Source organism: Sphaeramia orbicularis, chromosome 19 (assembly GCF_902148855.1).
Source record: "Sphaeramia orbicularis chromosome 19, fSphaOr1.1, whole genome shotgun sequence".
In the NCBI taxonomy this organism is placed as follows: Eukaryota; Metazoa; Chordata; class Actinopteri; order Kurtiformes; family Apogonidae; genus Sphaeramia; species Sphaeramia orbicularis.
This window is the reverse complement of record NC_043975.1, coordinates 20,381,184-20,406,349: the sequence shown is the minus strand read 5'-3', so window position 1 is coordinate 20,406,349 and position 25,166 is coordinate 20,381,184. Positions and strand designations below refer to the sequence as shown.

Sequence of the window (25,166 nt, the reverse complement as noted above, 5' to 3'; positions counted from 1 at the left end):
ACCGTAAATAGAACCCTACCGTTGATTGACTATAGAGCCGTCCAATCACATCAGCAGATTGAATAGTTATCCGTGACGAAAACGTGCTCAGCCAATAGAAACGCTTTGCTGGGTGTTGACCTCTGTGAGCCGCATCACCACCCCCTCCATGTCCGTGGCGGAGGACTACTATATAAACAAAGGAGCCCAAGTTTTAAAGGGCAGAGTTGTAAAAACTCCCAGGCTGTGGGGAGTTGGCTTGACAGCCTGTGAATCGGAATTGAGCTATAGCCCACAGGAACACAAACGCCTGGAGCATTATACAGACAACGTCGGCAACAACGTTTTATATCCGCTTTAGAGAGCTACACTAGAGGCTGTACAATTGCAACGTTTGCTGAAGCAGACTAAGTACCGCAAGACGGACCGGCTGTGAATTTCCATGTAAGTCATTTTAACCATAACAGCACCATAACCTTCGTTTTTTGTGGTAGTGATATCGCCTAATATACATATATTTAAGCCCCCTCTATGTCTTTAAAGTGGCACATTGTGTACTGAATGTTAACGTTGAGCTTTCAGTCGATTAAAGCTGTAGCCACCTAGCTAATTAAAATGCTACGTAGTTGCTATCGATCAAAACGGCTGTCAATGCAGGTTATGTGTTTTTCCCGTCGTTGCTATTCGGTGTTCGTACCTCTCCCTATGCTCTTGGTATGTCAACGAACTAAAGAGCACTGATAACCAGCTGGTTGAGCTACTCATTAACTGAATTTGATGTCTAGATGGCTAACGTTGTTAGCTACATTTGTGTTCACACCCTTCATTAACTTGCTAATGCTAGGCTGTGTCAGGCTGTGGCGATGAAATAACGGCCGTTTTACTGTCAGCGGCATGATGTAGCAGCACTACGGTGTTTTACACTCCCATAGAGAAGGGCTTTATAGCCGTGGTTAGACTTTGAATGATGATTATGTAACAACAATTCTCGTCGCAAAGCTCGTACGTGATCCTCTACCATGTATAGCTCGGTCGGTGCTCTGGGAACGCACTAGAATATATATGTAAATAAGCTCCCACTTTGACGCAAGAAGCCGGAGTTTTGTCCGAACATGTCCCCTTGCCAAGAATGAGCCAATCGACAATCCTTGTGACTATTGACACCTGCCATTAGATTCACCGCCCTCCGCAGAGGTCAACCATGGCTGCGTTTATCTGTCACAGTAGACCACTGGGGAGCACACACTGCTGACACCGTCTCTGAGTCAGTGGCTTGGGTTTATTTATAGCTGTTGATATTGTACAGCTGAGATACAGCACTGCTGCATGGAGGGGGAAGTGAGCAGTGAATGCTGAGTACTACAGTCTGACAATTGAGCTGTCATTAAACATAATGGCATCTAATTTGTTTCTAAATATATATAAAATCTCTTGTCTGCTGTAAAGGTAGTAACACTTTCTCCTGTTTTTGTTTCAGGATCCAGAACCTTACTCAACTGAAGGAAGGATATTCAATTTGGCAACAAGCACTTAATCAGAGTTTTTTCATTACGCTGATCACTGCTGCCTTGGAGGTTTTTGCAACGCTCAAAAAAAACAACTCTGTGACAGAAAAAGAATCACCACTGAAGCAGCTATGCAGCTTGAAATTCAAGTAGCACTCAACTTTATTATTTCCTATTTATACAACAAACTCCCTCGACGACGTGTGAATATCTTTGGCGAAGAGCTTGAGAGGCAGCTGAAGAAAAAATATGAAGGCCACTGGTATCCGGATAAGCCATATAAAGGTTCAGGGTTCAGGTGCATCCATGTAGGGGAGAAGGTGGACCCTGTGGTGGAGCAGGCAGCCAAAGAAAGTGGGTTGGACATCGAAGATGTCCGGAATAATCTCCCTCAGGACCTTAGTGTGTGGATCGACCCATTTGAGGTTTCCTACCAGATTGGGGAGAAGGGACCGGTCAAGGTGCTATATGTGGATGATAACAATGAGAATGGGTCAGAGCTGGACAAGGAGATCAAGAACAGCTTTAATCCTGAGGCCCAGGTCTTCATGCCAATCAGCGACCCAGTTGGGGCCTCTTCAGAGTCCAGTTCCCCATCCCCTCCTTTTGGGCAGTCTGCTGCCGTGAGCCCCTCCTTCATGCCACGCTCCACCCAGCCCTTAACATTCACTACTGCCACCTTTGCTGCCACCAAATTCGGCTCCACTAAGATGAAGAGCAGTGGCCGTGGTAACAACGCCAATGGTGGCGGCGGCAGCAACAGCAGCAGCAAGGTGGCCCGCACTTCCCCCACCAATAACTTGGGTCTGAATGTCAACTCCCTACTGAAGCAGAAAGCCATCTCCACCTCCATGCACTCACTGTACGGGCTGGGCCTGGGGCAGCAGCAACAGCAGCAGCAGAAGGCCTCTGCTCTGTCCCCGAACGCCAAGGAGTTTGTGTTTCCCAGCCTCCAGGGCCAGGCCAGTCCTGGAGCTGTGTTCCCTGGGGAGGGCTCCCTGGGGCTCAGCCATCTGCAGTACAACAATGCCTTCGACATGTTCGCAGCCTATGGAAGCCTCAACGACAAGTCCCTTATGGATGGCCTCAACTTCAGCCTGAGCAACATGCAGTATTCGAACCAGCAATTCCAGCCAGTCATGGCTAACTAAACTCATCATCCAGATGTTATTTATGAATGATGGTGGCTCAAAGAGAAGGAAAAACAAAAACGCACACTTAGAAAACTGGACTTTCAAGGATATAGTGTCTAGTCAGTCAAGCGCATGTGCCCAAGGGTGTTTTACTGTGCCCCCTTGAGTTTGTTTCTACTAAAAGCTTGTACAAACACATCCAAGCTTGGTTACTTCAACTCAACATGCATCATTGTTTTTCTTTTTCCTTTTTGCCAACCAAGCACAAAATTTTTTACTATGTTGAGAAAATACTCCAAAAAAAAAGGAAAAAAAAACACAAGCTTCAAGTTTTGGCCTCTTACAGTATTTTACAGGTGGTAAGACAAGGCAGATTTTTATGAATTGGCACTACTAAGTGGGGTTACTTGGTCTTTTTCTAATTGTATAATTTAATTTAGTACAGAGTTTGTAAGATATCAGAGTATATATTGTTTCTATGACATGGTGTTGCATTTATATCTTTTTACTACTCCAGTGATCTGTGATGGCTGCAGCAGCTTTTCCTTATTTTTTTCTTTTTTTAAAGATAATTGTTAAAGAAATCCATCTTAAAAAAAATACATCAAATATTCTAAAGATTGTGTACAGAGTATTCCTTAGTGGTGGAATTCAAGTGTAGGAATATTTGCTTTTTTCTGAAAGATGAATTGTATTTTCTGTTAAGAGGTTAAAAAGATTTTGCTATACTATGGACAAAATGTAATCGTATGAATATTAATTTTGTACCTACATTGTGCAATACTTGATAAAAAATACGGTATAACAAAGTATTTTGAGTCAGTGTCTTACATGTCAAGAGGGACTGAAATAGTTTATATTGTTAAGTTTGTATTAAATGCTTAAAAATTATATGCTTGTCTTTATTTTTTTTAATTTCATATTTGCACCCTGGTCTTTTTAATAAAATAAACTACAGTTGAACATTATCTGTGGAAATCGGACTTATTTATTGCACCATGTTATGTATTTAGTAATAGATTTGAGTTTGACAGTTTTTATTGGGCAGCCAGTGATGCTCGCAGTTGCCATCTTGTGTCATGAGGGCAAGTTGAGGTTAAAAACGGTGACTTGACTGTGCAATCTGTCCGTGGTGTAACCTGAAGCGTGAAGCTCATGGACTGTAAACTTTGGATCTGTTCAGGGCTGAGGAGGTGGAGGTTCACTGTCTCTGTAATTAGGGGGAGTATGGCCACGTGACCTCACGGCTGTGAAGACAGGTGGCGTGCTATTTATGATCTGTCACATTCAACGGACTAGTATGAACCATCACATTTCATTTAAGCCTGGTTATTTTGAGGTGGCTATGTGTTACTGTCACCGTTTGCATCCTTTTGAAAACGGCGTTTCCAGACAGCAACTGTGAGCCGTTGTGTAGTAATCGCGTATCATGGGTTCTGATGTCACGTGAAGGCCTGAGTAGAGTAAAATCAAGCTAAGTTTCAAAGTTCCAGCAGCTTAAGATAATCATGTTTAAGGAAAAGGTCTCTGTGCTTTAAGCTTCAATGATTCCTCCTTCTCTGTTCAGCGGCTTGTTATGTACATGGAATCATCATGCTTAAGCAAACTCGGTCACCTTAACACACCCAAAGCCTGTTTTACACACTTATAAATGGCTGAAGTATATGACTGATTATTTTCTTAAGTGCTTGTGCAGGTGAAAACCACTGTGTGAATGCACTTTATAGCAACGTTGTGCAATAAGTTAATGTATGTCCTCTTTAGAATGAAAACAAGCAGTGTTGACACATTTCTGCGCGATTCTGAGGGTGTGGATGTTTTTCAGTTTACCCATAAGGCACCGGTGTAACACACTTGATTTAGCTTCGAGGTGCATGTTTGTGTTTGCTGTAATGAAATCTACATCTTTAGATTGGTGTGGCAAATAAATTGCTCAGAATCCTGGGTGTTGCAAATTAATTCTTGCAGCACTCGGGGGAGTAGCTTTTGGAGGATTAGGAGGAAAAAGCGATTTTTGTAAGTTATAAGACACAGTCGCGTCTCAAACATCCTACTCAGGAGTAAAGTCAGGACTCTTTTTGTGTAGAAATGCCCTCTCAGAGTAAAACTCCTCCTCCTTTATGATTGATTTTTCAGTGTTGTGTCATTTTGCGGGTATTGGCATTGAGGGTGTGTTGCTAAAAGAGAGCACAGAGGTCAGTTAATATTCTAGGCTGCAGATCCAGTCGGCCAGCGAGACAACTTTTGCATTGTGTGCAGTGCTGTAATTAATTGGGTCGGCCTGTACTAGAGAAACTATTTTAGTCCTCATCTCAAATTGTTGCTTTTCAATAGGTAGTGAAGTCTTTTAAGCCCTGCAATCCGAGTGGAAAACAACATCCACACTCATACCCTAATAAACACACACACAGTTCCACATGACCAGCCTGACTCTCTGGGATAAACAGGTCCACAGATGGTCTGGTGTCACACCAGCTGGGAGACTCCCAGGGTGTGGGGTGTTGCCTTGCTGTGACTCCATCTTGTCTGTTCCAGAGTAGACTCCCTCCCCTCAGCTGCACACAGATACATTCCTACTATTAGCTTCACATATTACACACAGGTCTTTATCATATCTCTCACACACCCTGTAACGTCGTCACTCAGCGTTCCGGAGCAGTGTTTGTTCTGAAGGGTGTTTCTGAGTCGTGGGAATGTTGTGTTTAAAAATTTTCTTCCTGTTTCTGTGGAAGACGAACTCCAAATTCTTTGAATCTTATTACTGACCAAATGTATTTTCAAGTTCACAGAGTCAGGAAGGAGTGTCTTAGTTTCCAGTCCTTCACATGCAGTTATCGTGGCTTGGATCATGTGACTGCAGAGTGAAACCTAAGAGAACAGAAACTTAAGTGATTTCATACAGGCGTGGTGTTATTAGTTAGTGCCAGCTACAAATAGTACATGATTATTTTATTTTTGTACTTTTAAGCCTATAAACCTTCACCACTGTGTTATAAGAGCATTACTATGCATTTCTATATCAATACATATGTGCTTCCATGATGTTTGTGTTGTCTCCATTCCCAATCCAACAACTGCCTGCCTACATCCATTCCTTTCCACTAATTTATTTGTATTTTCTTTTTTTCCTTAAAAATACTTCTTTATCCTTGAGTTCTTCCCTCTGTCTCATCTGTCTTTCTGCAGCAGCAACAGTGTTCAACACTAGCTACTGTGAACTGGCTAAGACAAAGTGATCAGTTCCTAGCACCAACACATAATGAAACTGTATTTGATTTCCCATTTTAAATAGCACAAAATGAAAATAATTTATTCTTCAAATACACATTTACTTGTCTAGCTCTCTCTTCCAGAGTAAGGCTGAATATTTCCCTCATGCTGTGGGAGGATTGTCATTTGCCTTCCTTCTTCCTATCTGCCTCCCTACGAGAAAGTACAACTTCTGAGTAAAAACACATATCTTTTTATGTCCCATTTTCTTTTGTAGGGATTTAGTTATTTTAATACCACCACATGCTTCCTTGTGCACAGATGTTCCACCAAAACAACTGCTTTCTCAACACTATTTTGCAAATGCATTGTTGCTGTATCCTGTGCTCAGTGTTGCCAAAGAAATACCCAAACAAATGGTGTCAGGCACAACAAACCCTGACCCTCGCACATATTTCACCCATTAGAAGTAAATGGGAAGATTAAAAAAATTCATTAAAAATTTGAACTTTGACCTACTGTTCCCAAAATGTAAAGAGATCCATTCTGGGTCACTGGCAATCTGTAAACCAAATTTGGTATGAATTCAACCTATAGTTTTGCTGGTACAGATGTGAAATTTCGCCCATTATAAACAAATGGGGAAAAAAGAAGATTTTAAAAATTCATAAAAAATTGCAACTTTGACCTACGTTTCCCAAAATGAAATGACATCTATTCTGGGTCACTGGCAATCTGTAAACCAAATTTGGTATGAATTCAACCAATAGTTTTACAGCTAGTGTTAACAAACAAACAAACGGAACCAAAAACAATACCCCTTGCTTCTCCTTCGGGGGCGGTGTAACAACCCAGATAACTTTTACCCCAGTTCCATAATAATAGTGGAAGGAAACAGACTGATGTACAGCATGGGCATAGAGCCAATGATTGGTAGAGACTGATCTGGCTATGAGAGACTACAAATATATAAGCCTCAAAACGTGATAATTTATTAGATCAACCAGAACTATCTTCTTCGTTCCATTCAATTAAGGTGCAGTTTACATCCATGTTGGTACAGACTCATATGAAAGAAAGACTTAGAAGGAATTCAATGAAAGTTATTATTCCCCCAATCCTAACACATACACACACACACACACACACACACACACGGATATATGAAGGAATGCACAAAATTTAATGTGAACCTGATGTTTTTGGACAGTTTCCACATCTTATGTTACATTACGTTATGTTACGTTATGTTATGTTATCTGCATTTTTGGCAAAAAGGCTGTTACCACTTTATTAACATGCATGATTTGAATTCAGTTTCCGTTGAACCAGTTGATTTGACATTTTACCAACTGAATATGAGCTGTTGACACATAATCAGTTCTTAAAATTGCACATTTGTTTGAAATCTTGTTTTAATTACCACATGATTTCTTTCAAAACTATGTGTTCTCATTGACCTTGGACCACTGACTGCAATCAGTTCATCCTTGAGTCCAATGTTGTCTCAGAAGTCCCATATGTATTTTATACTCAGTAGCTTTTTATTATTTAAGATTCTTTTGTGTAAACTTTATAACTTCCAGCAAGCCCCTTTGCCAGTTGGAGATGTGTAACCATGGTAACCAGCATCTGTAATACCTGGCAGCAAGATGAACCTTTAAAAAAAATGCAACTGGGGTTGAATTTGTCATGTACTGTGCTGGCATATTTATTGTCAGATAATACTTAAAGACCTAGGATGTAGGATGATCTAATATAAAGGCAATTACATGAACAATCTAGGGGACATCTTGTGTGTCTAGTTCACAGGTTCATTTATTAATTATCAATGTCTTCAATGTCTACTTTATCTGTAAAATGTATGTGTTTGTCATTTGTTGTTATGTTGGTAATAATTTCAGACATATAATAGAATTTTCCAGAGGAACTTTGGACCTAACCCAAATGAACATTTTTGTGTCAGAAGTGTCAGAAGATTTCCTCAAGGTGTTCCTGAGATCCACATTCATGAAAACAAGACAGACAGATGTACGTACAGTAGGCTGTGGCCATCATCAGTGCAGAAGCATAAAAATGAAAACTGAGGAGATGAGATAATGTTGCTTTTTTTAACTTGTAAAATATGTGAACAGTTCAGTGAACCTGAACTGTGTTGATGCACTGATTTGAACAAATGTTTTTTTGCTTGTTTTTTTTTTTATTTTTATTTTTTATCTGATGTACATACAGTATTTTCGAAGTAAATATGAAGCCAGAGTGAATCATCATAAAGACAAGATGATCCATTTCAAGGCAGTTTGTAACAGTGGTATTAGGCATGGGAATTAATAAGAATTCAACAATTCCAATTCCATTATCGATTTTGCTTATCGATCCATTTCCTGACCAATTCTCATTGGATGAGAGAATAAAAGAGTACAAACGGGCACAGAAAATATATCATATACGGTATGCACAAATTATAATAACAGATGACGCTGGGCCCAGTTCCAGATCATCTTATATGAGGCAGCAATCAGGAATGTTAAGGGGCCACATGCCGATGTCGGAAGCGGTGACGGGGGGTCACACCATACGACCGCACAAAGTCAAAGTGAAGCTTAATACGCTTTACTAATTCCTCTATGTCTCCCGCTGTTGTGGACCTCATTTTCCTTTTCCTTACCATCGGAAACTTTTATTTGAGGGGGCAGGACGTTTGTTCCCCCCTCTAGAATTGGGCCCGGATGATGTGCTGGTGCTTGCTCTGCCGCTTAGATTCACAAGCGTCACTTTGTGAATTTTTAGCATCTTAGAGGTATTTCCCCCCTTTGAAGAAATGGAAGCTTTGCAAGTGTCACAAGTGTCCCTGGTGTCATCTTCTCGTGTGAAATACAGCCATACTTTGGGGCGTTTCTGTCTCAATGCCATGTTGGCTACGTTCTGAACTAAAACAATGCAGCAAATTGATCATTCTCAAAAAGAACTGGTTCTTGATTCCCATCCCTAAATGGTATGCATCTAAAAAGCTTCCAGTGAGGGCAGAGCCGTCTAAGTATTTGTAAAACAATGCCAGGGAGCTGAGGGACGGAGGTGTCCGGCATGTTTTGGAATGTACTTGACACCAGATGAGTAGTTTAGATCAGTAGGTCAGATGTAAGGTATGAGGAAGTCAGAGACAATTTCTCATAGACTGCAAGGGAAGCTCAGCTTCCCCTAAAATTACGAAAATTAAACGGTCAAATATGTACGGTTGTGTTGACATTTCATTGACTACAAATGTGTTAGAACATGTTCATCTCAAAGACGAGTTCAATCAGAATCAGCTTTATCACAAATCAACGGACTCGATGTTGTTCACTTCTCATACATTCCTGTTGCGCTGTTTTCTCATATGATCTCTGCTCAGTGCATTTGCCTGTAGACACTCAGCGTCCATGCACTTCAATGGGACTGAGTGGAACAGTTTTTTTCATTGCCTCAAAACTGGACGGTAATTGGATAAATGCCACGATGTTGTCCCTCCCCCGGAAGCTCAGAATCTCTGGGGGTGAATGGAGCTGTGGGCAGAGCTCGGCTGGGCTGGATGCTGGGCTTCCACGTGCTGATTGGATAATCAGTCGAAAGGCTGAATCCCGTTTGATTGACAGCTATTTTGAGATACACTCCTTCACTTGACAGAGTTCAGTTTAATACCGTCGCGCATTCTGCTGTGAAATCAAGAGAGAAACCACTACAAAATTACTTGTTCATTTCTTGCACTGTAAATAAAACACACTCATTGTACTTCCTTGTTTCAATTTAACATAATTTCAATGTCTTCTTGTTTCAGTTATATAATTTAATCATTTCTTGTTCAAGGTAAATATCGTTTTACATGGCCATCCTTAATAGTCTTTGCGTTTTTCAAATTTGGAAAGTTTGTGGTTCTTAAAGTTAGTCAATCCAGGGGAGTTTGCTGACATGAGAGATGTGTTTCCAGAAGAGGCATTCCAGAGTCTTCTGAAAAGTTACGGTGTATATTTTGATTCAGGGAGACTGAGGTCTGAGCTTCAAGTCCTGTATTCGAATTAGGACTTACAGGGTAACAGGGGAAAACTGTGTGATTTCTTGATTTTTCTAAAAGATATGGAATTGGACAGTGCAATGCCTCAGCTATACAAACTGTTGTCACTAGTGGCAACAATTGGAGCTACATCGGCAGGTGTAGAAAGGAGCTTCTCTTGTTTAAAAAGGCTCAAGTCCTACACCCACAACACAATGGGCCAAGGCCGTCTAAGCAGCTTGCTGACCATTGAGAGGACACTAGTCAAGTCCCTGGAAAAGACACCTACTTGGTGTGATAAGGTCACTGACCATTTTCTTAAAAAGGAATTGAGGGCCGAATTTATGTTTAAATAACTTGACAATTTTTTTTATGTAAGCTGACAATGAGCTTTTCCTCTCTGAAAGACAAGCAACCGCCACTGGAGGAAGTAATGACACTCTTTTGGTCCTAACACTGTTTCTAGCCTTAATGAACACTCTCGCCTCTATATTAAGCCCATGATCAGAGCTGCGAGCGCTGCTGCTTTCATAGGAAGCGAGGTTAGCACCTGTTCTTGGTTACTGAGCTCGCCGCGTACAATATGGTGCTGACATTTTAGAAGCTCACGGGCCGAACATACCGCCACATGAGCACATCTGCAATTCAAGGAAGCGCAACATTTCACTTGATTGAAAAGAAAAAAATAAGACCAGAGAGGGGAGAAGATAAAGGGGATAAAAGAGACCCATCCAGTCTGTGTTATTTGCTGATAAACCCTGAACTGAGACTTTAATGAATACAGGCTGTGCTGTGTTTGGCCAGGACAGAACCTCAGTCAGTCCCTGCTTTCAAGCGCTGCCAAGTCATTTTAGCGGGGGATCATCCATTCGACCCTATTCTTATTCCAAGCCAGACAATCAGTCAACCTAAAAGCACCACATCTCAGCTATATGGAGTCATAATCCATATTTCATTGTGGCTCTATAAGCCCGTGAGGAAGGGGAAAGAGCTGAACATATTGTTGCTGCTGCACTTTCATTCTGTCTCTCTCTCTGCCTCCATGTCTCTGTTTGTTTTGGTTTGAAGGCGCAGTTGAAGGTTACAGTACTGAAAGGGTGTTGCACACTTCAATAGGTTTAAAAATAGACCTGCAGGGTTTCTGCGTCATCGTAGGAGAATCCTCGCCTCTCGCAGTAACCCCCCCTTCTCTCGTCGCCTCCTACCAGTCAACCCTGCCTGACTTCACAGTGGGGACTACTTGTATGCAAACACGGCATGGAACAATTCTTTCCCTTCGCACCTGCATCATAACCTGCACTGACGTAGCATGTAGAGAGGAATGAATAACCTTTTGAGGAACTCGGGCGGGTCCTGCTCGAGAGTTATGCAGAGTACACTGCCCTTTCAAGTCACTGGCATGAAGAGGAGCTGGAAAAGCAGGCAGATCAACAGGAAGAAATATGTGTGAGAGAGTTAAAAAAAAAAAAGGCCGAGACAAAGGAGGGAGATGTTTTTCTGACTACATTAATGGCAGCAAACCATGTAGCCATGACAACACATTTCCTTTACCTTTTCATGCTGATAATGGCTTGCCGAAGCAGAAAGGAGAGCTTTGTTGAATCAGGCTTGGGCAATCCACCAAGCACAAATAAATGCACCGAAAATGTCTCTCCTTCGCAGATACAGTCTTGTTTATTATGATGTGGGAGGTTCAGAAAACACTTCTGGGTCCCGCAGGTATTGCTCTTATACGGGAAATCAATCTGAAAATGGCCATGTCAGGAGTTTCCACAGTGGTATATACTGTAGATAATGGGGGCCAGCTCTCTGTACTGCAGCTAGATGTTGAAGCTGTGAGCTATCTTTGCCTGTTTTATCTACGCTGTTTCCATTAATCTGAAGGAAAAGATTGGATGCGCCTGTCTGGTGGTATTTAACACTACATATCTAACAGGTACTGATATCAAATAGTGATATGCAAATGTACCTCTTTTCTACATCCCTAAAGGGAAGGTCTAAGCGAGCTACAGATAATAGGAAATGTGTAAAAGTAGAATTGAAATAATTGAATAACTGCTGATGAATCTGTAATTAAAATAATCACTAGTTGCACCCCAAGTTACTGTATGATAATCCCAAATGCGCAGCATGTCATTTCTGCCACTAGGGATCCATCAGATAAGACAAATAACAGAATATATTTTAGTCGACGATATGAAGTAATGTAGGATCGTGGAAATCATTGTTTTACTGCCAAAGGAAGTCCATCTGACATAGCTTAAACAAGGTAATGCAATAAAGTTTTACTCATATTATGTTTAGTGAAGTATACATGAAGATGGATCAGCTGAAGGGATGCTTTACCCTGTTGTGATTGGTCCGTTTCTTAGCAACTCTATTGAAATTAATGATGTATCTAATACATTAGTGCAACAAGTTCACTATTTGTAGCCTATTACCATATTATCATCATTTTTGTTTTGTTGTCCTGTTTTGCACTGTTTTATTCGTTAAAAACGTTCTGTTGTTTCAATGTATTTTAATAGATTTTGATAGAACACTTTGGTCACTTTGTTTTTAAATGTACTTCATAAAGAAACTGGATTGAAGTTGGATTGGAGTATTAGCCATTTTTTTCCTGATAAAGGGAATATGATGTCACTGACAGGCAAACTAATGAAACATAGTGTTCCATTAAATAAAATTAAATTCCCCTGAATTTGAACATTGTTGGAAGCATCCCATGTAATGTACGTAGACAGGAGAACAGGCTTAGTCACAGAAAATGTACAGATTATACTTATGAAACAACTCACCATTAACATAGGTAAAACAAGTGGTGCCAGGCACAACAAATTCCACCCCTCGCACGTATTATAGCTTATTTTTTTGCATCGATCCAGCTGATGTCATCATATCTATGCATGTGGTGATGTCAGCATATCAAATGCCTCTTTATATGTGCCAAGTTTGACGTAAATTGAAACAAATTGATGTTATTAGAAACATGTGAAATTTTGGCCATTATAGGAAAATGGGGGAAAAAAAGATTTTAAAAATTCATAAAAAATTTGAACTTTGACCAACTTTTCCCAAAATGTAATGACATCTATTCTGGGTCACTGGATCTATAAACCCAGTTTGGTATGAATTCAACCAACAATTTGGCTGCTAGAGTGTTAACACACAAAGGAACAAACAGACAAACTGTACCAAAAACAATACCCCTTGCCTCCCCTTCGGGGGGCAGGGGTAATAATTACTTCTTGTAACCCAACTGGTCTTAAATGATATGTAACATAATGTGACTGCCAGCTAAAATGACTGTGAAGCCCACAGCATCTTTCACCTCTCTTATTTTATTTCAATGCTATCTTAAACCTCTTGCATCAACAAGTAGTTGTTTCTGTTAAAAAAACAACAACTGTGATGTTACATTATATCACCAACCAGCAACAGATGGAGAGCAGGCAATGCCACCGATTAGCTGATGAACATAGTGGAGATGGATGTTTCCCACAGCAGCTGCTGAGACCAGAGACCAAACCAGACCATCATAACACGTCTCAATATGTACACTACATATGTCATAACAATATAATGATGTGGTAACATGTTACTGTTTACAGGATGTTCTGTGATGAACATATTTAGGAAACTGAGGCAAACTACAAAGAATAAACTAATTTATATAGCTTCTACTCTTCCACTCATTTATTTTTTAGAGGCAAGAGCAAAGAAATCTGTTTCCGAAAATGGTGTTTTTTTACTGTTGTGAATATTATGAACAACCACTTACACATTAATATTTTATCTATGGAACAAAGTCATAATACAGACAAGACCAAAACTTCAAAGTAGCACCACTATAGATAAGTAAGACTATACTATTGGTTGACAAATGAAAGGAAACTCAACATTGTGTAGGAAGGTTGTACATTGTGTGTTAGTAAGGTATGTTGATCCTCCATGTGCTTCCAAAACAGCTTCAATCCACCAGTCTGACCAGGCGTGTTTGATGATGGTGGTGGAGTGCACTGTGTAAGAATACCTATGAGCTGAGGCTCGTAGGTATTCAACTGGATTAAGGTCTTTAAGATATAAGCCATAGTTTATGATTCACATTATGTTCAGTCAAACAGCTCAGTGACCACTCCTATCAGGTTCTGTCCTTTCATTTGTCAATTTGCCACTCGTCTGTTATGTATGGAAGAAGATTAGGGCCACGTGAAAAAAATAAAATTAAAATTAAGGTCCGATATATATATATATATATATATATATATATATATATATATATATATATATATATATATATATATAATTATTCTGAGAAAGAAGTTAGAATTCTGAGAAAATAGACTTTAATCTCAGAATTCTGACTTTAATCTCGGAATTCTGACTTTAATCTTGGAATTCTGACTTTTTTCTCAAACTTCTGACTTTAATCTCAGAATTCTGACTTTAATCTTGGAATTCTGACCTTAATTTGGAATACTGACTTTTTTCTCGGAATTCTGACTTTTTCCTCAGAATTCTGATTTTAATCTCAAAATTCTGACTTTCTTTCTCAGACTTCTGACTTTAATACCGGAATTCTGTCTTTTGTCTCAAAATTCTGACTTTAATCTTGGAATTCTGTCTTTTTTCTCAAAATTCTGCATTTAATCTTAGAATTCTGACTTTAATCTCTGAATTCTGAGTTTTTTCTCAGAATAATAATAATAAAAAGAAAATATGTTACTTTATTAATTCATTTTTTTCCCCCAGTGGCCCTAATTTTCTTCCGTAGATATGTGCTTGAACTGGACACTTCTGTGTAATAATTCACCTTACAGGAAAAAAACGCAGCTCAAAACTGAAGTCAAAATCATGTATTAGAAATACATTCTTACTGAATTATACAATTGCTCAGAGTTGATGCGCATAATGTAAGACGGAAATTTAGTTTTTTAATTAAATTCTAATGTAACAAACATTGAATTGGTCAGCTTTTGTCCGACTGTCTTCCCATATATTCCCATAAACTGTTAAAACATGCTGGTACTAAGGCATGTGTGGACCAAAAGTTACACGTCTAGATAATACTATGTGGATGGCATTTAAGATTAACATTTTAGTTAACAGTAGAATTGTTTTAATTGTTTATCCCTGTAGGGAAATTCAACTCTGCATTTTACCCATAATACACACACAGTATCTAGCATTAGCAGTTAGCATTAGCACATAACACACAATGGGAGCAGTGAGTTGCCAGTGAAGGCACTCCAGATCATCGGCACCATCAGGGTACACCTTCAGCTGTTGTTTTTTTTTTTTTTTTTTGTGCTTCCCTAACTTGATCTGTTCTCCAAAAACCGTCACTTCTTGGTCCCAAAAGCCAGGTCCAAATGCAAAACTCGACACTTTAAAATGACTTTCCACATACCAGTGTGCAACTTCACAGCAGTTACATCCACTTTTTGTTCTTATACAGCCTATGATTCCAGCATTTGGATCGTATCTGCACTTTTTATTGTTCGCTAAGGCCGTCCTGCTATGCGCCACATTCCTATTACTTCTGTGACTACATCTTACCAGCATGGCCTTTCTTTGCGGTGCATTTGTAGAGGACAGAGGAGGATAGAAGAGCTGATGGAGATGGGTTAGGTGTAATACATCTCTCTCTCGCACCGCTCTGATATCTCTCCTTCTCTGTTCCCGACTCATCCATACCCCATCATTCTCTCCAGAGCCTGGGAAGTTTCTCCTGTATTTGATGTTCCCCGTCTGTGTAATTTAATCTCAGTGATTCCCTGCAGCTCTCTCCGACCATAAACCTCTGCTCTAATAATAGGAAGCCCAGGCACAGTCTCCTCTCTAATCTCTGTGTGGATGTTTGTGTGGAACTGCTCTTGCCTCTGCACCATAGAGATAAGGCTGCATTTGTTTTGGCCACTCTGAGACCAGGCTAACTTTAACTCACAAATTGAAATAGCGATACAGAATCAGGGAAGAGGAAGACTAACTGGGGGATTGATATAAGGAAGACAAGCCCCTAAAACCATTAATGTTTAGTGTAACGCTGCTGTTGCTATGCAGTCTTCCTATTGTGTGGACTATCAGTGGACAGATAAGGCTCATACTGTAAATATATATACATACGCAAGTGCTGCATTTAGTCATGAGACAGGAATTCAAGTGACTAAACAGTTAATAAGTGGATCTGGTGGCCTTCACAACTCTGTCACATGTGTTGGAGCAGTTTACACCTCACAGACAATTAACTGAGGTTTCTCCATACTTTAGTTTTACAGTCTGTATTAAACACTGAGGATGAACAAGGAGCACACGTCGTCTAAAAGGCATGAGGCCATATTTAGTACATTCTTTCATAACCTTGCCATCTTAGCAGCGTGACTCTATAGGGATAACAATGTCAGTTTGGATACTAAAGGACCACAATTACATGAATGGTATTGTTATTATGAACATTTTCTGATTTCATTCAAATCATGTAAACAGCATACTCAGTTCAGATATTGGAAAAGTAGGCTGTATTTCATAAGAAGCATTTTCTAATGTTCAGTTGTAGGAAGGTTCCTTTGACACACATACAATACACAGAGAATACAAGTCTCATTTGGAGTTTTTTCTGTGTTTTTTGACACGCGGCCTCTTGGTAGTTTATGTTTAGCTTCTAAACAACAGTTTGTAAAGCTCAGGCAGAGACCAATAAAAAGTTTTTTTTTGTTGTTTTTTTTTTTTACTTTACATTACCTATGTGAGATTTGGATATAAACTAATTTTTTTTTTTTTTTTTTTTTTTAAATATAACAGTATTGCTGTGCAAGGATTCAAAATGTAATTTATAACAGGCATTCAGTCTTTCCAAAGGACATCTATTATGATTTAAGCTCCCTACCAGTGGTTGGTAAGCTACTAAAATCTACTGAGAGTAGCTTGGTAAACCACTAACTTGTTTATATTAAAATAGTTGATAATAGTTGAAAGAAAAAGATGCCTGAATTTATTGGTTTGCTGCAAGTGCTACTTCCCAGTGTTTGGTTTAGGGTGATTTTTCCTTAGGTTCCATAATGATACTGATGTGTAAATACACAGAGCAACATATGACCTTTAGCACATGCACTGCACAAAGGTCAAGTTAGTGGTGGCAAAGGGCAAAAAACAAGTAAACATATATATGGGTCCGATCCATCAGTAATACATGGACACATTTCATGTTCAACAGTCTCTATCATGTTAGTAGTATAACTTATATGCATGTATTATACATATTTGAGTAGGTATTTATAAGCACTTTAACATTATGTATAACAAAATTTGGGGAGATACATTTTTTAGGTGAAAAATGTCAAATTACTGCTTGGTAACACACTGACTTGAATTGGACATTAATTTTTAAGTTTCACGCAAACATTCAAAACATGCAGTTCTCAACAGAAACTGATATCAAGTAGCACAAAACCTTTCAGATATTATGTTCAGCTATGCTGAAAATAAATTTTGGAGTAAAATATTGAAAAGTCTCTGTTTTATTGACATGAGAATGTGGTAACATGTGGACAGGCTGCCATAGTAACACGTGGAGAACTCTTTACCATTGTATGCATCACCCAAAATGTATCAAAAGGTCATTACTTTCTGAAAGTTTCACTCAAATATCTGAATTATAAGTAACTTGAAAATTTGAAATTGGTATTTTTGTGGTAACACGTGGACTGAACCTTTTAAGCAACTCACAAATGTTCAAACTCATAAATATCAATAATATTCACAAAATAATGTAAATCTAATACTTAAAACTTAATAATCATCAATATAATCAACAGATTAAATCAATCTTAAAGTTTTTTAGATATAATTTTAGCATCAAATTTGAGCTATGGCTATGGTGTAAAAAGTACAATCAATAAAATTGGTTGTAACTTTTTTTCTACAAGTGGTATTTTAAAAAGATTAATAGTTCCATAAAATAGAGATCTTTAGCTAAAGAATGAGACCACTTGATAAATGATGCGTGCAAATGTACTTTTTCATCTTGATGTTCACTTTCGCTCAGTCAGACCCATATTGATTTTATCACCCAGAATATGTGGTTAACATCACATATAAATATACATGTAGCTCAAGTGCTAGTAATTTATGCTAACCTGTGTTTCTAACATGGCTTCACACGAGAGGAATAGCAATACTTTTGGAGATTTTACATTTTGACTTAACATCTATATATAATCTAACATTCTGAAAAAGCTAAGGTATTGGTAGTATGAATGGTAAATTAGCAAAAAGTAGTGTGCTAACCTGAACTAGCAAGAGAAGTCACCATGTGTACCAGCATGCTAATGTTAATATCCAGTTCTAAACAGTGCTGTGTCCCATGGATAATAAAACATTCATGACCATGGGAAAGTTAAAATTAAAATGCAAATAGGCTGCAGGTGACTAGTTACTGTCTTAAATAATAACTAATAAGCATGTATGTATTTTAATTCATCATTTAAATATTATCAAACTACTCTTTGTGTACTTACAGTACATTTTGGTGGTAATAGAGCTAGAAGATTCTATAACAAAAGTCTTAATAGGTTTTGCTATACATTGGTAAACAGACATCACACAGTTGTGTTAACACTTTATTACAACATCTTTGTTGATCTGTACTGCCCTGTCAAAAAAGAGTAAAAAGGTCCAAATCTAAATAATGTTATCATCTGCATATGTTCTTTTTATGTTGTGTGTAAATTAGCTGTGCCTATTACTCATAAAGCATGAATGTAGACATATATGTGACCTAACAGCTTCTGTAAAACCATTGTTTAATGAAACTCTCCTCACTTGTGAACTTTTGAACGTTTCTACAGATCACTCCTTGTATGTGTCATGGAAGGGCGGATGAGTTTCAGTGCCATGTGCTACTTTCTACAATCTGCTGCTGAATCTGAAGTAAGTGAATATTTTCAGAGGAGGAACCACCCAAAGATGACTCACCCCTGGAGAATCCCTTTCTTCGATAGAAGCCATTAAAAAAGTGGTCAGTCATTTATTGCTTTGAGAAGTATTAGAAAAAACATCCATCACGTTTTCTCCTGCCCTACGGTTTTAATGTTCTTCCCCATGAATTTAATGTCTGATGGAATGCGAAGTGATGCACATATATGCTGGGGACAGTTTAGAGCACATGCCTCTAAATATAATCCTCCAGCCTTTAACTTGCAGAGTGGGCTGGATGAAAATGTTTGGGTTATGTTTTGCAGTGGCAGTAATGTATAAATGTAAAAACTTTACTAAAATGCTGTGTTTGTCCACGTTGAGGCTCCATCACCCCACAGCCATGTTTCATTTATGCCTCACATCAAAATAGATGCTGCACAGTCGGCTCCTGTTTCTGTCATATTTCTGTCAGAAGAGAGAGCAGGGCGCTGCACTTTAAGGAACGCTCTCCCACGGTTTAAATATTTCACTAGCTGAGAGAGTAAATGGCATTCTGATGCACTACACGAGATTCAGTGAAAGGTCAAGGTAGAATGGAAAGATTCACATCTGTGGTGTTTTTAGGATTCCTCAAGAGCAAGTGCTGCTGGGAAATCTGTCGACTAGCGTAACATCAACCTCAGATCATTGCTCTGTGGGTCGATATGGCTTTCATTCCTCTACTCCAACTCTGAGCCTTTCTGCAGTATCGACCCATCTGATGTCTTCTTAGAGTTGTGGCCCTAAGGTTGAATAAAAAATCTGCTTTTTAGAGTTTAACTTTGTAATATAATTTCACATATTTAACGGTGCTGTCACATTCAATTCAATATATCATTTTTTGTGGAGATTGCCACTGATGACAATTTGCTGTGCAGGAGCCTCTAAGGGAAAGGAGTTTCAGTGCATAATTCCTTAATATATATCTTATCTTAGAAGGGGCACTACCGGCTCAAATTTACCCTCCACCTTATCCTTTTCTGGTCTAACAGATACATGAACTTGTCATCACTGTCACAAAGTCTGTGACAGGTTACTGAAAATGACTGACAAGATAGACTACCTGGAGGGGCAGACCAAACGGAATAACATCGTATTCAACAGAGTTGCAGAGTCGCCCGGAGAAACCTGGACCGAGACGGAGGAGAAAGTCCTGAACATTCTGATGGAGAAATTAAAACTGCAGCACAAGGTGGAGGTGGAGAGGGCGCACCGCAAAGGGAAACCAAATGGAGGTGACAGACCGAGGCCGATCATTATAAAACTCCTCAGGTATAAGGACAGAGAAACCATTCTGCAACACACAAAGTCTCTCCAAGGCACAAAAATATACATAAATGAAGACTTCACAGACCCCGTCCAACAAAGGAGGAAAGACCTGATGCCAGAGCTGAGAGCAGCGAGAGCGAGGGGGGACATAGCATACTTAGGCCACGATAAACCAGTTGTGCATCCACGAACCAGCACACCAAAACATCTGTAGAGACTACTAAAGAACAGTTATGTTGAACCACAACACTCCATATGACTCTGGACACATCTCTTATACATCCTGAAGCAGAACATTCACTAAGAAGAATCATCAAACGTGATCATCCTGAATTAAATACCTTTAACCCCTTCATGCATGAATTACAAGAACCTTAAATTTTTTTTTTCTTGAGTGATTTTATTCTTCTTTAGGCATTAAAAAAACAATGCAATCATTTTTTTTATTAAGCTATTTTTCATGGAGTTGCAAAAATGTCCACTCAGCTGGACACCATGCATTTAATTTTTGAAGCAAAAAAAAAAAACATGTATTTACTGTGAAAACTATGAAATAGAAACATTTTAATGCTGCTAATGTGATGTTTTCTCACATTTTAACATACTCTAATGCTAGTCATTACTCACTTCATTGAGATAACATGCAAAAAAAAAAAACTTTTGTTGTTAATGAGTCTGATAACAATAACAAGGAATTGATTTACACTCAAATATGTTAGATGAAGTTTATCAAGAACAGCAGAGTTACAGTAATGTTATCAATTGCAGTGTATGGGATGATGCATAAGTGTCCACTGTGTTGGCTGATATGAAACTAAAACAACAAAACCCATGAATATACAAGAGAACAGCTGTAGAATAACTGTCCACTGTAGTGACCACTGTGCATGAAAGGGTTAAATATACTACATATAAACTACATGACATTAAAGATGATATTGATCCAGAAAACAACTTTTTCTTGAACATCGACTGCAGCTATTATACAGATGAACTGTATAACAGAACATTCCAGACTGAAAACAAAATCTCAATTATCCATTTCAACAGTAGAAGCTTATATGCCAACTTCCACAATATCAAGGACTATTTAAATCAATTCAAACAGCCTTTTAATATAATTCTAATATCAGAAACATGAATCAACAATGAAAGAGGCATGGATTTTGGACTTGAAGGATATGAGCTTATATGTATGAACAGGAGAAACAAAAATGGTAGTGGTGTAGCTATGTGTGTGGACTTGAGTTATGAGCATAAAGTGGTGGAAAATATGTGAACTGTGGTAGACAATGCGCTTGAATGTATAACAATAGAAATAATTAGGGAAAAGAAGAAAAATGTCATTATAAGTTGTATATATATAAACAGTACCAGTACTTATATTTTGTTGGTTGATTTTTATTTTGATTTCACTGTCTACATGTTCGAAATAAAGATTTCATTCATTCATTCATTCATCTCTTAAGCTACGTTTAGACAGCAGGTCTTAATGCACAATTTGGATTTTTTTGTGAGATCTGATTATTTTGTGTGCTCGTTCATATTATACATTAAATGCGATGTCTATCAGTTTTGAGATTGAACTGAATGCGACTCTGAAGTGACCTGCATGCACAAAAGAGGTCCTGACATAATACGTGACCACGCAGGCATGCACTGTGTTTACGGAAGTAAATATGTTTTTCCCACCACTCCTCCTGGGATGCAGAATTGTGACATTTGTCGCATTTCAATGATGTAAAGGTTGGATGAATGCGACCTTACTGTTCAAACTGAATTGGAAAATATCAGATACGTATCGGATTTAGGACCACATATTAAAGTGGCCTGGGTCAGATTTTTAAAAAATTGGATTTGTGCTGTTCAAACTGTCTTTAACAGATCAGATACAGGTCACATATGGGCAAAAAAAAAATCGGATTTGGGCCGCATTTGCCTGCAGTCTGAATGTAGCCTTAGTTCCCTGCGTACAGTTTCCTGACATCTCACCTATTTTGCACGCCTGTCTTTTTCAGTTTCCTGATAATTGACTGGAACACTCAAAGGGAAGCACACATCCAAGGCTAACACTTTTACTCCCATATGATTTTGGTTAAGAACCTTTTAGCAGCAACACAATGATTCACTGTCAGTAGAAACCACCTGGGATGTCATTATACAGGGGTGTGATAGGATGACAATAGCACTGCTCTGTTAAAAGGCCAAGTCCTCATGTTACGTACATTTAGTGGAGCTGTATGCTAATTTAAAGGATAATAACACAACTTGGTGGTAAATAGTACACTTCATTTCCATTCAACTTTATTTATAAAGCACATTCCATGCACAAGGCAGACTCACTGAGCTTCACAACAGGTATATAACAAAGTTACAATAAACAACAATCATAAAAAGGAGAGTGCAAATGCAAGTAAACAATCATATGTACACACACCTAAAACTACGTATACCAACACAACCACACATGTGCACACACAACTCAACAGAACGCCGTCAAAAAAAAAAAAAAAAGATATGTTTTTAATCTCACACTTGTAGTTTGTACCAGTTATATTAACATTGTGGTAACATAACTTAAAGTAATTGAAACCTGACATCATACATTAAATATTTAAATATAATATGGAGCGTACGTTATCAGTCAAATCAACAGCTTCTTTGGCAAACTGATAACCAAAGCAAAACCTTTACAGGACAGTGAGAGGAAAACAGAGTACACAAATGGACAAAGGTATAATTCAGAGCTAAAATTCTGCTGTGATGTCAGACAAAAACAAGAAAAAACAAAAAATGAACCACCAACAGACAAATTAAAAGTAAAAGCTTTGTTACCAGAGGCTGTTCTCTTCAAATGGAGTCCTGTGGGAGAAGTGGCTCAGTTCTGTCAACAAACTCAGATTTTTGGAAACAGTTGGATTCATAATAATCATACAACCTCTATGAAGATCTGTAACATCTTATCTGTGGACTAGAAAACTTGATAAGATTAAAAGGGAACAAAATGGCCTTTTTGTGACATAAATGACAGCTCAAGGGTGTTGGGAAAAGTTGGGGGCCATGTAACGAACACAAATGCACTTTTATATCTCTTTGTGTTATTACCAAAGTTAAAATCTCACTAAACACATCACCAATCTCCACGTCTATGACTAAGAAAGTTAATCTTTACAAGCTGTTTTAGGGAAACACTGGGTGAAGGTCAGATAATCTGGTTGTTAAGTTTGCAACATTACTTACTACTCCTGGGTCCATTCCTCTGTATTCAATCTGCTGCGGTCCTGTGTGTCTGAGTCTGTGAAACACAACCAGTTATCATTCTAGCACTTTACATGAGGTGATAAAGAGCAGAGGAAGTGGATGAAGGTGATAAATAAAGTAAGAAGTCTTAATAGATAAAAAAAGAGAGATTTTGCATGAGCTGCTGTTAGCACATGAGCTAACAAACAGTGGTTCCTACTGCATTTGTCAAACCAGACCTTTATGGATTCTTTTGGTACATAATAAGGTTTTAATGAGGTATTTTACATCTTCACTCTTTGTGTTTTGTTTGTCAGGCCTTTATCTGTTCTGTCCAGTTCACAGAAAAGTTAATAAATTAATGATTTATAACATGAAGTGAAGTGCACTGTTGTGAACAGATCAGAATATTAAACAGTATTGAAGACACTGAAAATCTTGATCGACTGCAGCAAAAACACTCACAATGGAAAGTAATAATATAATAATAGAAGTAATAATAAAAATAAAGAAGCATATAGGCTCGACTGGTAATAGATATTTGGACCTTTTTTTATGGCATCATGACGTCAGACTCAACAAAAAGATTAACTGCAAATTAGCGGCTTCATTTTCATCAATATCCAGGAAACCTCCTTTAAGATACAAAAACACAAGTGATAATTTCTGTCTTGCTAGAGGTTTAATGATATTGTGAAATGAGAAAAGGGGATATGTGCTTGCTGTGTGTCTAATCTGTACAGGAAATCAACCTATTATGTACTAAACCATGCCCATGGAATCGGTGTCAATCAGTGTTTACTTGTTTACAAGCCCCACTAACAGCCATGTAGGTTGTTTACTTCTGTGAAAAGGCCAGTTCTATGCTCTGAACATATGCATGCAATCCATCTGCAACAAGCGAGAGTAATACTTTGAAATTGCATAACCACTTTAACTCAACTTTCATGCAGCAGCAGAATTTCAAAATAGCTCGCATTAGACATGCAACCGAGCTGTGAGAGGAGTAACACTGTAAAATTCACTTTTTCAAAGCCTCAGAGTGTGTCTGTGTGTCTGTGTGCATGTGTGAGTTAGAGCAAACAGTTTCTCAGCATTAAGATTCTCATTACAGGATCAGCTCTTTCATCCTCGGGTTCAAAGCGCCGCCCTAGTCGACAGCAGTGGGCGAGCAGATACTACCATTTGATGGAGGGAGAGCAAGAGGAGGAGGAGAGCAAGGAGATCAGAGGGGATCGGAGGGGCACGGCAATGAGCGGAGGGAGAGATGAGGAAGGAGTATGAGGAGACGGAGAGGGAAGGTCAGGGGATGGACCTGGAGGTGGGTGGGTCCGTGGGGTTGGGGGTAGCAGGTAAAAAATGAGGTAGAAAGGCGGCAGGATAAGGTTGAACACGGAATGAAGACCAGTTTTAAGATTATGTAACTGCACTAGTAGATATGAGTCTGCTTCATGAGTCTGCTCCCTTGTAAATTGCAAAGTCTTTAGCCAGTAAAGCTGTGTACCAGACACCAACTGAGGGCCATTTGAAATACAGCACACTGTGACTCCATTATTCAGTCGACGGTGGAAAAGCATTTGCGCCTGCTCTGTGCACTCAGGCAGCTCCCCCTCTGCCTCACTTGTGAGCTTTTCATCAGCAGCTTGGTGAGATCACGTTGCATATCAAGTGTTTTCATCAAATTGGTGTTATTTCCTCTCCTCCTCCCGTATGCTGGCCTTTTCATGGGGCTAGAGATACTTTCTCTTTTTAATAGCCTACAGTTCCAGCTATAGCAAATCAATAGAGATACATTCTGCTGGTGTGGCTATCAACGGGAAAACGAACACCTCCGTGCACAGCTGCTGA

At 38.9% G+C, this 25,166-nt stretch overlaps 1 protein-coding gene and 1 long non-coding RNA gene across 2 annotated transcripts in view; both read left to right on the top strand.

The window, feature by feature from the left end:
- LOC115410042 (uncharacterized) overlaps positions 1 to 25,166 on the top strand; it is a 77,984-nt gene that overhangs the window by 35,184 nt on the left and 17,634 nt on the right. The gene's annotated exons all lie outside the window — the stretch shown is intronic.
- On the top strand, positions 188 to 3,585 carry LOC115410013 (protein Tob1-like). The gene is made up of 2 exons (XM_030121416.1): positions 188 to 423; positions 1,457 to 3,585. The coding sequence occupies exon 2, from the start codon at positions 1,616 to 1,618 to the stop codon at positions 2,633 to 2,635; it is 1,020 nt and encodes a 339-aa protein (XP_029977276.1). The 5' UTR covers positions 188 to 423; positions 1,457 to 1,615; the 3' UTR covers positions 2,636 to 3,585.

Coding starts and splice junctions, on each gene's coding strand:
- LOC115410013 (XM_030121416.1), top strand. CDS start 1,616: ATGCAGCTTGAAATTCAAGTAGCACTCAACTTTATTATTTCCTATTTA.